This window comes from Bubalus kerabau, chromosome 14 (genome assembly GCF_029407905.1).
Source record: "Bubalus kerabau isolate K-KA32 ecotype Philippines breed swamp buffalo chromosome 14, PCC_UOA_SB_1v2, whole genome shotgun sequence".
Lineage (NCBI taxonomy): Eukaryota > Metazoa > Chordata > Mammalia > Artiodactyla > Bovidae > Bubalus > Bubalus kerabau.
The window spans coordinates 12,948,980-12,967,066 of record NC_073637.1 but is presented as its reverse complement, the minus strand read 5'-3'; the positions used below and the strand labels follow the sequence as shown (position 1 = coordinate 12,967,066).

The 18,087-nt window shown below is 47.8% G+C and overlaps 1 protein-coding gene across 1 annotated transcript; it reads left to right on the top strand.

Moving 5' to 3' along the window:
• The first annotated feature begins 2,882 nt into the window (after nucleotides 1-2,882).
• LOC129626586 (gasdermin-C-like) lies at nucleotides 2,883-17,661 on the top strand. The gene is made up of 14 exons (XM_055545785.1): nucleotides 2,883-3,099; nucleotides 4,126-4,309; nucleotides 7,906-8,074; nucleotides 9,944-10,055; nucleotides 11,330-11,377; nucleotides 11,767-11,796; nucleotides 11,890-11,937; nucleotides 12,238-12,285; nucleotides 12,455-12,484; nucleotides 12,773-12,799; nucleotides 13,657-13,796; nucleotides 14,119-14,236; nucleotides 14,902-14,975; nucleotides 15,629-17,661. Exons 1-14 carry the CDS (start codon nucleotides 2,883-2,885, stop codon nucleotides 15,866-15,868), a joined length of 1,485 nt encoding a protein of 494 aa, XP_055401760.1. The 3' UTR covers nucleotides 15,869-17,661.
• Nucleotides 17,662-18,087: the final 426 nt, after the last annotated feature.

The following is an 18,087-nucleotide window of genomic DNA, read 5'->3' as shown; positions in this document are numbered from 1 at the left end:
AGGCACTCTGTCTTACTAACCTCTGTATCCCTAACACTGGAGTCCAGACAGTATGTAAGAAAATGTAGACCCAGAGACTAGAAATTGTAGCTGGCGTGTAGCAGCTGTTTGCTGACTGAGTAGCTCAGTGAGGGAGGGCTTTGAGAAGCTCAGGTTGCCCTGGAAAAGAAAGGGAAGAGAGAATGTGCGAAAGAGCAGAGACCAAGAAGCGAAATGGCAGAAACATGCAAGACCTTGACCAGGAGAGGAGAAACAGGAATGGGAGAGACAGAGACACAGGCGTGAGTCAGGGGGAAGAAGGAGGGGCTGAGAGGAAAGATCGCCATGAAAACCTCTGAAAAGGCTAAGCTGAAAAGATGACTAATGGAGAATTTTCAAGAAACTAACCTGTGTTGTACAATGCCCCTACCCCACCTCATCCCCCTCTGAAATCTTGAGTAAATCAAGATTACTCTTGGCCCTTCCTTGCTGATCCAGGATTGCAGTTTACACACAGCACACTTAAGATAAAATGTGAGCCAGGTGTGTTATTACAGCCACAAAGACTAATAAATGTGTAAATCAAAGACCTGTTGAACCAGTTCTCTTTGTGCCAGGAAAAGAGCTTTGCTTCCCAACATCTCTGTCCAATCTGCTCCAAGACAGCCTAATAAATATAGAACCAAGCACTGCCCGATTCTACTTCACAGACTTTTGGCTGATAAGGACTTAAGAAGGTAAGATTCCATGATCCAGAATTCAGCTCTGGCCCTGGTCTCCTGGAAGAGAAGACGGCCCATTGTATGCTTGTCTTTCTAGGATTTTGCATTGGAAATTGAGTCAGAGACTTACTGGTGGAGAGAAAATAGTGAGTAGAGTCACGTGTATCTACTCTCTGAAGTTTGTCAAACTCTGTTTGACATCAGGAGGTCTGAAGGGACCCTACTCAACTGGAATATTTTCTACAAGGCAAAACAATACACAGTCTGGTAAGTTCTAACTGGAGACATGGGATGAACAAGAAGAGAAGATATTATATTCTGGCCAGAGACAGAAATGTTCAGGGTAGATTTCTGAAATGAAATTTGTTCATTTCAGAATTTGTTCAGGTTTTTCAGATGGTAAGGAATCCGCCTGCAATGCGGGAGACATGGGTTCGATCTCTGGGTCAGGAAGACCCCCTGGGGGAGGGCATGGCAACTCCCCTCCAGTATTCTTGCCTGGAGAATCCCATGGACAGAGGAGCCTGGCGGGTTACAGTCCATGGGGTTACAAAGAGTCGGACATGACTGAGTGACTCAGCACAGCACAATGTGACCCCCAGAGAAGGTACTGCTTCCTCTAAAGTTCTCATTAGCAAAGGAGAACTCCTGATAACAATCTCCAAGCACGTAAGGCTCAGGGATGTATCTCTGATACATCTTTATCCAGGCCCAGGCTGAGAGAACCCTTTTCGTTCTTGTGTTTCTCTGTTGTCCATTGACGCCTTCCAGGGCCCACACTAGACAAAACGGAAAGTCACATCAGGGATTTTATTTGAATTGTTGAAAATTCTGTCTATATTCAACACTCAATGAGTGTTCAAAAGTGAATTCTATATAACTGGAAAATCTTGTTCCTATTTCCCCAAGAGAGAGCACTGAATTGCTCTCATTTGATGTGGTCTGAAACATGCACTTCACATTTTTGCCTACCCAACTATTAACTGTTTATTCATGTCTGCATCGTTACTGGGCTTCCCTAGTGGCTGAGCAGTTAAGAATCTGCCTGGCAATGCAGGAGACTTGGGTTCTGCCTCTGGGTTAGGAAGATCCCCTGGAGGAGGGCAAGGCAACCCACTCCAGTATTCTTGCCTGGAGAATCCCATGGACAGAGGAGCCTGGTGGGCTACAGGCCGTGGGGTCACAAAGAGTCAGACACAACTGAGCATGCACACACACATCCTTACTACACTGGTAGTAAGTGGTAAGTAAGTACCATACCAGGAAGTGGTAAATGGTTTCAGTTACCACGTACACACAGATAATTCAAACACTTGGATCTCCAGGGCAGTTCTTGGCTCTGAGCTCCAATCTACATTATTGCCTAGGATTTACTTCCTTTTTGTGCTTTTTTATAAATCTGTTTAATCCTTTGTTCAGATCTATTGAGGTATAAATGACAAAAATTCTATATATTTAAGGTTTATAACTTGATATTTTGATGTACATATATACAATGTAAAATGGTCACCATAATAAAGCTAATAAACATATCCACCACCTCACATGGGCTTCCTTGGTGACTCAGACAATAAAGAATCTGCCTGTGATGCAGGAGACCCAGGTTCGATGCCTGGATTGGGAAGATCCCCTGGAGAAGGGAATGGAAACCCACTCCAGTACTCTTGCCTGGAGAATTCCATGGACAGAGGAACCTGGTGGGCTACAAGCCATGGGGTCGCAAAGAGTCGGACACGACTGAGCACCTAATACTTTCTACTTTGACCACCTCACATACTCCCTCTTGTGTGTGTGTGATGAGAACACTTAATATACGAGCTCAGCATATTTCAAGTATACAGTACAACAGTGTTAACTATATAGTCATCATTCTGTACATTAGATCTCCATGTTTTTTTCATCCAGTATAAGTGAAACTTCGAACACTTTGACCAATATCACTCCATTCCCCCCCACCCCCAATGCCTGGACACCATCATACTCTGCTTCTTCCACGAGTTTAGCTATTTAAAATTCACATACAAATAAGATTTTGTAGCAGTTGCCCTTCTGTGTCTGGTTTGAGACCTAAATTCATCTCCTATCATATCCGTTCCTTTGGGGAAAAACATCAAGGATCTATCAGAGGTTGCCCCCTTTCTCCCAAATGAACTGTGTACTCCCCTCTGCGCTCCTAGCATCATGCCCTCCCTGTTTGAGCGTACTAGCAAGAATTTGGTCAAAGAGCTTGGCGGCAAAGACTTCAGGCCCGTCCAAAACCCGCTGAGTGCCCACAAATTCTGTCAGCTGAAGCTACTGCGGAAGAAGAGGAGGACCCTCTCTCAGTTCTGGGAGCAACCTGATGTTCCAGTTGACCACACCCTCATGGACATCCTGGAGCCAAGCCCTTCAGTCCCAGGTAGTGTCCACCGGGGGTGAGGGAGGCGAGGAGTGAGACACAAGGGTGCTCACAGTCGAGCACCCAAGAAACCCCTAAGACACCTGCACAGGTAGATACCAAAGCAGCCTTGCCTCAAGGCACAGGGCAAGGAGCCACGCTTCTTTGAGAATCTAATTATCTGGACCCAGGCACTTTTTTTAGCACACTGAATCCTTACAGCAGCCTCTCAAATTGGGATTAATAGCTCCATTTGCATAAGAATAAATTGAAACTTACTTCCCCGGTAAAACCGGCTCCCTGCAATGTGGGAGACTGGGATTTGATCCCTGGGTGGGGAAGATCCCCTGGAGAAGGCAATGGCACCCCACTCCACTACTCTTGCCATGGAAAATCCCATGGACGGAGGAACCAGGTAGGCTACAGTCCGTGGGGTTGCAAAGAGTCAGACATGACTGAGCGACTTTCCTTTCACTTTCAAATTGAAACTTACAAAATACCTGTGGGAACTGGTAGAACTGGAATCCAAATCAGGTCTGCCTGGCTCTAAACCCCAAACATCTTCTGCTCGGTGTGCTGCCCCATGGGGCTGATGCAGTGCCTGGAGAGAGGATGCTCGGGCTCTCCTGGACCTGCGTGCAAATGACATCATCCTTTCTTGGAATCAGGACATCTTCCCTTGCTATCCAACCCCTGGGGAGATGGATTGCTTGTCCTCAGCAGTAATTTACATTTAAAACTTTAACTGATCAGCTGGCTTCTCCACTGAGATTTACATGAGTAAGAGGGATGGGGTAGGGACTTCCCTGGTGGTCCAGTGGTTAAGACTCTGCACTTCCACTGCAGAAAACTCGAGTTCAATCTCTGATGGGGAGTGGCTAATAAAAATTCACAAAAAAAAAAAAATATATATATATATATATATATATATTTTTTTTTTTTAAAGAAGATTAGGATAAAAAGAGGACTTAGTTATTCTATTTCCCACACCAGCTGTTCCAGAGTGAATTCTTGGCTAAAACTAAGGTCATTTTTTTCTATCCCCAGAGCCTGTACTGACAGAAAAATTCGTCTTAATTGACAAAACGGTCTGGAAGGGGGCAGCTGAGGTGGATGTGACTGCTGGGCTAGAAGTGAGTGTGTCAGGGAAGGCTACCCAGTCCTGTGAATGCTCCCTGGAGGTTCAGTCTGTTACCATCTCACCATGGGACTTGGAAGACCTCCAGAAGAGGTGAGGCCAGGGCAGAGGAAAAACGGGTCGGGGAGCCCCAAGGGCTCTCCTCGTGGGCAAGGAGGCATCTAACAGAGCTTGTTGCTGAGGTTCAGAATGAAGAAAATGACATCCCATATCATGCTGCTCTTCTTAGATATTCATGCATTCATTCATTCATGCAACTAATAGTCATTATCTTATACACACTTATTAAAACAGTAGTTACCCATTACTGTGCTATTATGTGCTGGGCATTGAATAATAACACGATATAAATATCTCTGCCCTATCTTGAGAAACCTGTATGCAGGTCAGGAAGCAACGGTTAGAACTGGACATGGAACAACAGACTGGTTCCAAATAGGAAAAGGAGTACGTCAAGGCTGTATATTGTCACCCTGCTTATTTAACTTATATACAGAGAACATCATGAGAAACGCTGGACTGGAGGAAGCACAAGCTGGAATCAAGATTGCCGGGAGAAATATTAGTAACCTCAGATATGCAGATGACACCACCCTTATGACAGAAAGTGAAGAGGAACTAGAAAGCCTCTTGATGAAAGTGAAAGAGGAGAGTGAAAAAGTTGGCTTAAAGCTCAACATTCAGAAAACTAAGATCATGGCATCTGGTCCCATCACTTCATGGGAAATAGATGGGGAAACAGTGAAAACAGTGTCAGACTTTATTTTTGGGGGCTCCAAAATCACTGCAGATGGTGACTGCAGCCATGAAATCAAAAGATGCTTACTCCTTGGAAGGAAAGTTATGACCAACCTAGATAGCATATTAAAAAGCAGAGACATGACTTTGCCAACAAAGGTCTAGTCAAGGCTATGGTTTTTCCAGTGGTCATGTATGGATGTGAGAGTTGGACTATAAAGAAAACTGAGCACTGAAGAACTGATGCTTAGAAGGCTCTTGAGAGTCCCTTGGACTGCAAGAAGATCCAACCAGTCCATCCTAGAGGAAATCAGTCCTGGGTGTTCATTGGAAGGACTGATGTTAAAGCTGAAACTCCAATATTTTGGCCACCTGATGCAAAGAGTTGACTCATTGGAAAAGACCCTGATGTTGGGAAAGATTGAAGGCAGGAGGAGAAGGGGACGACAGAGGATGAGATGGTTAGATGGCATCACCGACTCGATGGACATGAGTTTGAATGAACTCCGGGAGTCGGTGATGGACTCCATGGTGCGGTTCATGGGGTCGCAAAGAGTCGGACACGACTGAGCGACTGAACTGAACTGAAAGCCACTTTTAATTAGTGTAGACAGGCAAAGTACAGGGAGTGAGGAAATAATCAATAAAAAATAAATTAATAAAATATTAATTTAAATGAGACAAAGACTCTGAGACTGTTTAATTAAACTCTGCAAGTGTCCAGTGATTTAATTTACCTCCATGCATATAGGCAAAGATGGATAGCCAATGAATCTCTAAGAACTTAACAAAGAACTTAAGTCTTTATGCCTTTTAAAAACTGAGATGCCAGTTTAAATAGATTTTCATGAAGGCAACAAAGGTGGGAGCCCACGTTAAGGAAGCAACTAGAAACTCAACAGAAGTCACTTTGACAGGGCATTGCCCGATTTCTGTCTTCCTTGTGTCTTGCCAGCCCTAACTGGAAATAGCATCTGCAAAGACTGTCTTGCAGGAAAATATCTGGGTTTCTGGAGCTAAGAAAATAAAAACCATTTTTCTCCTTGATGAATAAAGAGAAAAATTTCTAGAATAAATTGTATCAGCTAGTTTCAAGTAAGATAAGTCTGAGATCAAAGCTTTAAATATAAAAAGGCAGTTAGGTTTTTAATAAATGGGATGTGGACGCTGCAATGTGTTTCAACTACAAAGGTAATCACAGTTTGTGATGGGGGCTCTGAAGGTAAGACAGGAAGAAGTAACAGAGAATGCCTGGAGGGAGGGTGGTCTGTTTAGGTCTCAGAGGGGCTGAGTTCAGACCTAAAGAATAAAAGAAGCAAGGAAGAGCGGGATGAAAGGGATCCAGAGGAGGGGTTAAAGGCAATGAGGCAGGGCAGAAGTGGGTATTGTCAAGATGTTGGAGGGGGGAAGCTGCAGCTTAGCCAACCAAGATGAAGGTGATGGAAAATGAGGCTCAGGAAGTAAGTAGATATCAGATAACACAGTCCTTAGACACCAGATAAGCAGCTTGAGAGCAGAGTGAAAAAGCTGACTTGAAACTCAACATTAAAAAAAAAACTAAGATCATGACATCCGATCCTATCACTTCATGGCAAAAAGAAGGGGGGAAAATGGAAACAGTGACAGATATTTTCCTGGGCTCCAAAATTACTGAGGACAGTGACTGCAGCCATGAAATTAAAAGATGACTGCTTCTTAGAAGGAAAGCAATGACAAACCTAGACAGTATGTTCAAAAGCAGAGACATCACTTTGCCGAAAAAGTTCATCTAGTCAAAGCTATGGTTTTCCGGTAGTCACATATGGATGTAAGAGTTGGACCATAAAGAAGGCTGACTGCCGAAGAATTGATGCTTTCGAATCGTCATGCTAGAGAAGACTCTTGCCAGTCTCTTCGACTACAAGGAGATCAAACCAGTCAATCCTAAAGGAAATCAACCGTGAATATTCATCAGAAGGACTCTTGCTAAAGCTCCAATATTTTGACCACCTGATGCGAAGAGCCAGCTCATTGGAAAAGACCCTGATGCTGGGAAAGATTGAAGGCAGAAGGAGAAGGGGGCGGCAGAGGATGAGATGGTTAGAGAGCATCACCGACTCAATGGACAAGAATTTGAGCAAACTCCAGGAGACAGTGGAATACAGAAGAGCCTGGCAAGCTGTAGATCATGGGATCTCAAAGAGTCAGACATGACTTAGCAACTGAAAAATAAGTGGCTTGAACTGCACTCCAAGGGCCATGGGAAGGCTCAGCCCTGGATCCTCAGTGACCCCCTCCACTGAAAAGCAATCTAAGAGTTTCTCAGGCTTCCACACGGCTGGTATCCAGGGCACCAACTCCAGCAGGGGCCTTGAGTGGAATCAGAGATGAGTCTCAGAAATGAAATGGAGATGAAATTTATCTTCAGAACTTCACACCGCTCACATCTCCCACCCAAACTTATATCTTCAAGCCAGGCCTACCCACCTACCAAGGATGTTCAGTCCATAAACACCCACCCATACTAGTCAAGAAAAAAAAATCATCTAAAATCCTCCCAGCGTCATCATACTTTATCTGTGTGCTCCACATCCCACCTGACTATGTCTCTGGACAAGGATAGGTGTGGAGGTCCCCAGGTTTGACAGCAGGATCTCCTAAGGACTGTTTTCCACCATCTAGACTTATCTACTTCTGGATCTTCTGGTCAGAGGCCCCAGGGCTGGAGATCTATAAACAGCCCTCTGAAAGAAATAACATAATTTTGGAAAGCCTTAAGAAGGTGGCTTGCATACTCTCATACCCATCCCTCCATAAGAGAAGGGGGCCTCTCCATCATGCATACCAGAGACATCCTTCCCACCGTTTAGGGCTCTACACAGGCTCTGCACCCTTCAGGTCCTAAGGAGAGGAGGAACCTGAGAAGCCATCTCTTTCGCACTCTGACCCTCCTCCTCCTTTATGTCTCCTAGGAAAGTGTTGGATCAAGAGCCATCATTTCTGAAGGAGTGCCGGACCAGAGGGGACAACCTGTATGTGGTGACAGAGGCTGTGAAACTGACCAACGGAACCGTCCTTCAGGACAGCAGCAGCGTGGCTGCCAGGGGCACATTCTCTGTCCCTTGGAGTTTTTATGCCAAGGTATCGTGTTGTCCTGAAGTGGGGTAGGGCCCCAAGAGCACAGCCAGCCCAGCGTCCCTTCCCAGGGACTCTGGGCCCTCTTAGGACCTGCTTTCAGGGGGTGGGGTGAGTGGGGTCATTACTCCCCACTTTGCATGTGCTGAGGAAGCCTGACCCCTGACCTGAGAGTCCATCTAACATCCTCCCTTTAGTATTTCAGTACATGGGATTATTCCGTAGTGGTAAAATGGGCAATAGATTTAATTATTTGAGATTATATTTTGCTTTGGGCAAATGATAGATCCTTGAAATTACTAAAATGTAGTCACTGTACTATATTCTTGTGTAGTTTGCTAGAGGAAACAAGGAATTATTGTTTAGTCGCCAACTCATGTCCGGCTCTGAGACCTATGGACTGTAGCCTGCCAGGCTCCTCTGTCCATAAGATTTCTCAGGCAAGAATACTGGAGTGGGTCACCATTTCTTTCTCCAGGGGATCTTCCCAATCCAGTCAGGGATTGAATCTGTGTTTCTTGCATTGCAGGCAGGTTCTTTATCACTGAGCCACCTGAGAAGCCAAAGGAATCATTAACACAAAATAAAACTTTGTCAGTTAAAACACCCTAAATACTGTGATACCTGAAGCAGAAAGTTTATAGATTCAGATTTAAATACATTCAAGCACATATGATGTACACAACTCACTCACAATGGCCAATTATAATCTTTTAAATTGATTTAGACAAATTAATATATCAAATATGTATGCAATATCAGCTAGGATTCGCGGAGATAAAGAAATTGCGTGTGTGTTATAACATGTTTTCTATGCAACATATGTGTGTAAGTTGTCCTCATGTAAGAGATTTAGGAACTAAAAAGGGGAAAAAAAAATAGCCTGAAATATGAACTAACTTCCCCCAAATTGGTTAATTTGTCCTGGGGGAGGCCAGATCCCAGCTGCATCATTTGATTCCAAAGAATCCTGAAATAAATAAAACATGGCTCCAATCTGAAGGACATTTTGATGCTCAGCTTTGGGTCTCCATCTGCTTGGGCTGGGCACCTGGACTCTGCGAGAACAGGAGAAAACCCAGCATCCTTTCACATAGGACGACTCTCACAGGGCCCAGCAAGCTTCTAAATATCAGCTCCTGGGCCGAGATGCTGCTAAAACAGCTTGCTTCTCAGCCTGGTTCATGGCCGCATCCGTGTTGCCTGGTACCGCCTGTGTTTCGATACATCAGAGCCCCCTGTGGCATCAGTCTACACTGGACTCTCGCAGGAACTCAAGGGTAGGAGGCATCCTGGGGGATCAAAGCACAGAGCAGATTCTGGAGAGCCAGTGACTCATGAGGCTGCCTGAGGACATTGTGTGTGTTTCTGAGGAACAGCTCCCTGATCCAAAATAATTAAAATAATAGCATCGACAAAGAGCTTATGATGATACATTTTTTTACTGGCGTGTAATTGCTTTACATTGTTGTGTTAGTTTCTGCTGTACAGTGAACTGGATTGGCCATGTACACATGTATCCCCTCCCTCGTGAGCCTCCCTCCCAGCCCCCCACCATCCCACTCATCCAGGTCATATGAGGATATATGTTCATCGTCGTTCAGGTCTCCTAGAATACAAGAATAACTCCACGTAATGGTTAGTTTTATGCGTTAGCTTGACTGGTCCACAGGGCGCTCAAATACATGCAATAAAGGCATGACATTGAGAGACGTGAAGGTAAATACTTGACCAAAGAAGATTTAAAAAAAAATGGGTAACTGGAAATCAGGACCAGGATGGGGAGTGGGAAGGCAGGAGGCTGCTGGGTCCTCGGCTCGTGAGCTTCTAGAAGCTCACGCACACATAACCGTATTGCCTGGCTTCTCTCCCCAGAGCACAGCAGAGGGATCGGGTCTCAAAGTGAGGGAAAGGACAATGACTGTGCCCCAGGGCACCGTGATGGCCTATAAGAAGAAGCAGCTGGTGTTCCGGGAGGATGGCCGAGGTGAGCAGGGACTGAAAGGGGTGGGGGGAGTGGGAGACCACCCAGAGGCCACCCTGGCTTCCCTCCCTGCTGGGGGAGGGGAGAAGCACAACTTCTCAGCCTCCCACAGCCACCTCCAAGCCCGCAAGACCGAACTATGACCACACGGAGATCCAGAGGCAGTGTCCCACGCAGAGATGGACACAGCAGGGGCCCAACGCAGGGTGTCTTTAGCACCAGGCAAAGAGCAGCCCTGATCCTGACCCTGCATTCAAGGCCCTGCCGCTCTCGGCAGCTCACCTGGGGGAGCCTCAGAGCCCCATAAGCCCAGGCAAAGCTCATAACACAATGGCTCGTCATAAACAGAACTGCAGATGTAAGGCCATTTCCTCCTCCAGGGGATCTTCCCAACACAGGGATTGAACCCGGGTCTCCCTGCACTGCAGGCAGATTCTCTACCATCTGAGCGACCAGGGAAGCCCCAACAAAGGAACACAGGAATTCATCTATTAATACGTTTTTCCCTCACCAGCCTCAAAATGCTCAGCCCCCAATACACACACCCTCGCTTTGGGTTCTGACTCGACATCCGTGAACCAGTGTCGTCAAACAGCAACCACACACCCAGGAGGAACAGTGAGCGCTGCGAACACAGCTCAGCGTGCTTGGCGTCCCCTCTCTCCCCTCCCAAATGCTGAGACCCAGCTAGAGGCCGTCCTGACTCAGCTGAGGTCCAAGGGGAAAAGGTGCCCTCAACACACACACACACACACACCCCTATAGCACCCTGACTGTAACATCTCATCAAGGCCAGGTCCTGGCATCAGTCACCGCCTGTCGATAGCAGTAGAAAGGAACTGAGCTCTCCAGTCTCATGGGGTCAGAGGACCTCAGCTTCCAGAAAAAGGGCCAGTCCTACTGAGAGTAGAGACAAAGATGGGATTCACAGCTAATTTAGAAAGAGACCAGAGACTGTGCAGAGGGCATCAGGAGATGGTAGTGTTATTAACAAGCATGGGGAATGACAAAGTGTTATTTATTTAGGAGGGGATGAGAAGAAGCCTCATTTTCAAAAATATGTTTTCTAAGTGTTAGCCGGTGGGAACCGAAGTCAGCGGGACTCAGGAGTGTTACAGCCCTGCCTGCAAGTCGTGCCCTGACCACGAGGGGGCGTACGGGGCCTCCCTGCACCATTCAGGCCGGAGGGTGAAGGGAGAGGGCTATGGGTGCAGGCGTGTGAAAGGATCCAGCAGGAATAACCTGGGCTCTCCTGACCTGGCTTCTTCCCCTTGCAGCCATTCTTCTCATCTCAGATGACGACAAGCAGAAAACCTTCCCAGAAAGTGAGTTCCTGAGTTGGGCGGGGTCTCTGTCTAGACCTGGGGCTGGACGCTGCAGCAGCCCTGCGAGGCACTCAGTCCCACAGGAAAGACCCCTCCAGCCAGGTCCTCCACCACCTCTTTGTTTCTCCCCCTGCCCTTGACCCAGACACAGGCCCCTTGGCCCCAGAGACAGCCACCTCTCTCTTCTGAATCCTGAAGCAGAGTCCTGGGGAGGGGGAAGTTGGTGGGGGGCGGTACTTGCCAAGGTTCCCTGTCTCCAGGCATTGTGTCAGCTGAGAGGTGAGAAATAAGGGGGGACAGGGAGGAGTTAGAGAGGCTGGGAGGAGGAGGGAGAAGGGACGGGAAGGGAGAAAAGGCAACTGAGTGAGCACATCTGTTTCTTCTTCCAGTGAAAATGCAGGAGCTGCGGACGTCAGTAGGTGAGCGAGTCATTTTAGAGCCGGGAAAATGGGATCGGACCCCTCCACCAGGAATAACCTGGGCTCTCCTGACCTGCCTTCTTCCCCATCCAGAAATTCTTTTCATCTCAGATGACAACAAGCAGAAAGCCTTTTCTGAAGGTGAGTTCCTCAGCAGGGCAGGTTCTCTGCCAAGCCCCCAGGCCCTGCTGAGCCCTGACCCTCTCTGGATGCTAATAAGAGCGGTGCAAGGTGTTTAGCCCAGGTGTTAATCTGCAAGGCAGACCCAGAGGGAAACGACCCTCCTTCCTCCATAGCCTGCTATCTTTTCTGTCTTTCACAAGCCACAGACCTTTGCGGCCACAGAGAAACCCACTTTTCTCCTTTGAATGGGGTAATGGGGGGGGGGGCGTGTTTGTGTGTGTGTCTTGGGGGAGGGGAGGTTAACTCTTGGAGAATGAGCCCTTTTGCTTATCTTTCTGGGCAAATGGCAGATGCAATCAGCGATGGGTGAGTGGATGATCTTACAGCCTACCCATGGCGCTGGCTCTGGTGCCCTGGGCAAGGGGAAGGGGTGGACAGAAAGCAGGGGGTTCAGGGAAGTAAGGGGCAGAAGTTCAGAGAAACCGAGTGTCCTCACAGACTAACTCTTGGATGGGGAATTAAATTTCCCTTCTAGGCACCAAAAGACGTCCCATCCTCCCAATTGGTGAGTGTGTTTGCTGGGATTGGGGTGGGGTCCTAATGGCACATACGTGTCTGGAGAGCAGGGCAGATGGCCCCTGCCTTTGCCACCACTGCCCTGGGGCCTGGCCCTAGTTTCTGTGGAATGGGAAGGGTCTGGGAAGGCCAAGGAGGTGGAGGAATGGGCTGGAATGGGGGGAGGAAGAGGTTAAACAAAAGGAAGGAGGTGTTTTGAGGGCAGGACCCTCCAAAGCATCTCAAGAGTAAACCTGGGGGATGAGAAAGGGAGATGATCCCTTGTGACTCTTTCCAGGAAGAATACAGGAACCCATTTCCCGAGGTCAGTATTTATGAAGAAGAAACCTGGGGCTTCCTGGGTGGAAAACTGCAAAGCTAAGTGCCCAAAAGGTGATGTGCACGCAACTTACAAATCTGAGCTCTACTTCCCAGTTGATGCTTTGTACAGTCCCACTCATTCATTCATTCACTCACGGATGCATGCATGCACACAAGAAACCCTTGCTGAAAACTATTCGAGCAACAGGCATTATTCTGAGCAGTGGGGATACAGCCATGGCCCAAACAGAAATTCCTGCCTCACTGGACTGCTTCCTCTTAGCAGACCATCTGGAGACCACCTGAAGTCTCCTAGGAGAAGCAGAGAACCCCCAAACACCATGCCTTGATTGTGTCTGTGGTCACAGATAATACAGGCAGTTCCACGATGAGATGGGTAATCTATGCGTGCCAGGTGCTACCCCCCACCAAGCATTTTACTTAGTAAACTCATGTATATGCATAACATCCCACTCAACACATGTGGGAACTGGGCCCAGAGCACCTGGGATTCTCATCTCTAGAGCCCATCATGAGAATCCATATTGTTCTAGACATGACCCAGAACTGAGCGCTTGGTCATTTTCTTCCACTTCCTGTGACCTCTTTCCAGAATCTCCTTCTCGCCTCCCAGTCTTCTACTCCCCCCACCCCTTACCCCCCGGCCCCTTCTCAGCACTAGGACTGCCCCCCTTTCTAGCCTATTACGACAGCTCCATCCTCAGAGTTCAAACATGCCGTCCGCAGAAATGCTTTTGGTTGGCAGATAAATGGGATGGAGGTGCCCAGCTTATCATACCACAAACCTTCTAATCAAAGAATTGTCCCCCACTTTCTGGTTGATGTTGATGCTGAGGACAGATTTCAAGTCCCTACAAAACGAGGTTTCTAGGGAAATGCAGGCAGTGGCTGAGCTCCCCAGGGACATTCGAGATGCTCTTTTCCATACCATCCTGGCCAAGCTCAGGGACCAAGGTGCTCTGCAGGACCTCACAGACATGGTGAGAAGGGGGTCCCACTCTCCCTAACGCCTATCGGAGTTGTGAACAGGCAGGTTTAGGAGGTCGACGACTGAGATACCTGGGGAAGGAGGGCTGAGGAGGGGACCCCAGACACTGGCCCAGCACAGTGACCAGGTCCAGGGCTTGCAGCCCAGGTGCTGCAGCTGCTTGGAATCTCCTGGGGGAGGTGAAGAGCCCTTCCCTTCCTACCTGAGTTGATCACTTGTAAGCTCAAAAGATACTGGCAGGATTGTACCACAATATCTATTGCTATTACTATTATTGTTGTTGTTATCTTACTGCTAATACGGGTCTCCTCCAGCTGGACGGGAACCTTTGGGATCATACAGGCAGCTTCCTAAGTGAAATGCGGGAAGACTCAAGAAATGTGTGGCTTGAGTCAAGACCCTACGTCATTTACCTCCTTGAAGCCTTATTGGGTAAGAGTGACTTCAGGGAAATGTGGAAACATCACAAATTTGGCTTCTAGACCTGAAAGGAAGGGGTTAGATGCCATCTGCCACCTCTCTAATGGGGGCTTCCCAGGTGATGCTCGTGGTAAAGAGCCTGCCTGCTATTGCAGAAGACATAAGAGATGTAGGTGGGGAAGATCCCCTGGAGGAAGACATGGCAACCCACTCCAGGATTCTTGTCTGAAGAATCTCATGGACAGAGGAGCCTAGAGGGCTATTGTCCATAGGGTCACAAAGAGTTGGATACGACTGAAGCGACTTAGCACACATGCACACACCTCTCTAAAATCTTTCTAACGACCTTCATCTCACATCATACCTCTCTGCAAGGTCAGAAGGGCTCAGTGAGATAAATTCACCGCAGGATATAGAACCAGCCCAGGACCTAGAAAGACCAGCCCAAGTCCATCCAATGTATCATTGGGTATGGATGATTCCAGGCTCCAGTCTGGACCATGTTACGGAGCATCCTGGAGACCATCCCAAGAGCAGGAGGGAACTTGACCTTCATGCCTAACGGGTTTTATTCCTCTGCCTCAGGGTTCCCCTCTCTTGGGGTTCCCTAGTTCACAGTGGGGAAATAAGCACTGACTCCTCATACTGTCTCTCCCCAAATGTCCCCTTGTCCCCAGTGCTGAGTGACATCCAACATGAGCTGCTGGCCTGGTCCATGGAGAAGAGGATCCTGCCCCAGCAGCGGGAGCTGGTGAGAAATCAACCCCCAGGGGATAGCGTCCTGGGATGAGGGCAAGGGAACCGGGATAAGAATGATCCTGAGGAAAGAGAGGTGACGACAGGTCCTGCTGGCACTGGGGACAGAGCCGTGCGGCCGCTGGGAACTCCCTGGCTGCCTCTCCCTCTGGGGAGCAGGCCCAGGGGATGGGGTCCACCTCAGGAGGGTCTCCATCTCCATGGCAACCCCAGCAGAGGGTTCCCACTGTTCTAAAAGAGCCACACAGGAATGCACGTTTGGGGGCTCACGCTTTTCTCATATGGTTACCATTTGCAAATTATCTTCCTTCACATATATGTATATGTAAGTACATATATGTACAGATGTATGCACATAGGTGCACACATTGCACAGATACACATATAACATGTAATTGCGGATAACACTATTTAGCAACGTCGATGCTAGTATCACCATTTGGCAGCTGAAGAACCAAAGCTCAACAATTTTCAGAAACATATCCAAGCTCACCCTGACCACGGGTCAGAATAGGATAAGAGTTCTGGGCCCCTTGACTCCATCGCTCTCCTTCTCCCATGACCCCGAGAGGCCTGGCTCTCAGGATAGAAGGTCTTGATTCCCGACCTCAAAGGCTGGCCTGCAACAACTGACCCTGTTTCCTCCAGGTGGAGAGCATCCTGGAGCCCAACTTCCGGTACCCCTGGAACATTCCCTTCACCCTGGATCCCAAGCTCCTCGCCTCGCTGCAGGAAGAGGGGTTGGCCGTCACCTTTGGCCTGCTGCAGGAGTGCGGCCTGAGGGTGGCACCCGACAACCCCAAGGGGACTTGGGACCTGGAGGCCAAGAAGCCCCTGTCTGCCCTGTACGGGTCCCTCTCTGTACTGCAGCAACTGGCCGAGGCCTGAGCCCTCCCCAGGGGCGCTGAGTCCAGAGAGGCCTGGCTGCACCCTGGTCTAGCTGAGAGCATCCTCTGTGCTCAGGGAACATGGAGCCCCGCCTTCTGCCACTCCAGTTTGGGTGAACAGAGATCGATAAAGACCGGAGGGAACATTCTAGGGTGATGGAAATACTCTAACTGTATCTTGCTAAAGGTTTATGCATTTGTCCAAACTCAACAAATAGTATCTAAAGATCTGAGCATTTCATTGTATGTTAATTTTACTTCAAAGCAATGTACACAAAGATTGAATTCTCATGATTAAGCATTCTGAATTGCATTGGGTAAAGTGTACTGACATCTGTAACTTACTTGGAAATATATTAGAAAATAAGGTGAATTGATGGATGGATAGAGAAGCATGTGATCAAGGCAATGTGGTAAAATATTTAAAACAAGAGTTCTTTTTCATTCTGAAGTGTTCTTGTGTGTCTGGAACTGTTTCAAACTTATAACTACCCCCCCGCCCCCACCTGGCAACACACACAATTATGCCTGTGCGTCTGTCAGTCAGCCTGGGAGTTTTCAGACAGTGCCTTCTGAGCTGTGGGTTCAGTTCTTCCTTCATTTAAGGAAGATTCACTCATATCACTAAACACATTATACATTCTGTTTGTTGAATTCTCTATTTCTCAGTCACCAAATGTCCTTGTGCTGTGCTAAGTCCCTTCATTTGTGTCTGACTCTTTGCGACCCCATGGACTGTAGCCCACCAGGCTCCTCTGTCCCTGGGATTCTCCAGGCAAGAATACTGAAGTGGGTTGCCATGCCCTCCTCCAGGGGATCTTCCCCACCCAGGGATCAAACCTACATCTCTGACGTCTCCTGCATTGGCAGGCGGGTTCTTTACCACTAGCCCCACCTGGGAAGCCCACAAATGTCTTCTGGGTCCTCTAAATTCATTTTACCTTGTCTATTACCTATAATCTCTCCTTTTCCCTTTTGCATTCTCTGAGATCATGCAGGGCTTTCCTCAATGTCTCTGAGTCGGCCCTCAACTGCAATCATCATTCTATTGCTTTTCTAATTTCTTAGCTCAGAAATTGTCATCCTGATATTCAATTTGGTCCCTTAGCTTTGCAATCTCCCTTTTGGCTGAAGTCTTGTCTCTTCTTCTCATCTTTAAGGTCTTGTTTTACTGAGATTATTTCACTTCAATACAAAATAATTAAGGACACTGTGGGCTCTTCTTTAACTTCTCTACCTGAATGGATTCTGCTGCTGTCTTTCTTTCCTCTAGTGTTTGCATAGATGCCACGTAACCCTTTTTTTATTCATCTTGCTTGTCCCCAGGCAGGATGCGAAAGCATGAGATATTGGTCCCAAATAGCCGAGATGCATATGAAAGGAAAGATTTCAGTGAGCCCAGACTACATCTTCGCATACACAGAAAAAGCGCTAAATTCCTTAACTTGACATATCTGGTCTCTTTAATTAATGGTGATCTTCTGATGTTCAGACTACCTGCACTTGGTTGCAAAGCTCCTATATGTACTAGCTCCTCCCTCGCCTCCTTGGAGCAGTTTCTCAGAGCTATCTGAAGCATGTCTCCTGGGTTGCAGTCCTCATTTTGCCCCCAAATAAAACATAAATCACAACTCTCACCTTGTGCAAATTGTTTCCAACACCAGCATGAGTGCCTCTGTCCAAACCCCCTCTCTGCCCAAAGTTAGAGGTAGGAAGTTTTTCTTTCTTCCACATCACCTGAACTGAGACCTGTGTCTCTTCCAACACAAAAGACTGTTTGGAGCCTGTTTCTACTGGCGTGAAAAAAAGAAAGGACTTACCTGGGCTCTGAGAAGTCCTGCACAGTTGGCCTGGACTCTGTCCTGTCTTGTATGGATTTGCTAAATGCCCGGAGCTTGGGTTCCCGCACCCAGGAGAGGCATTTGCTTGTCTCTCCACACAGAACACCCAGAGTCTTCAGAGGGGTCAGTGTGTGGTGGGAAGGGGTTCAGGACGCTTAGCTTCCTTTAGAGAGTTCACCCGGCTTGTCTGGGGAAGAAGAGGCGAGCTGGCTACCGGTGTGGTTATTCTTCTCATTAATATGGCTTTGCTTCCCCCCAAACACTTCCTTGTGTTCAGGGTCAGCCCCTCTTCCCAGAAGCGATGCCTCGTCTTCTCCTCCCCGATCCCATCTCCCCTTCCTACAAGGTCTCAACCAAGCAGATGAGAACGAAAGATTTA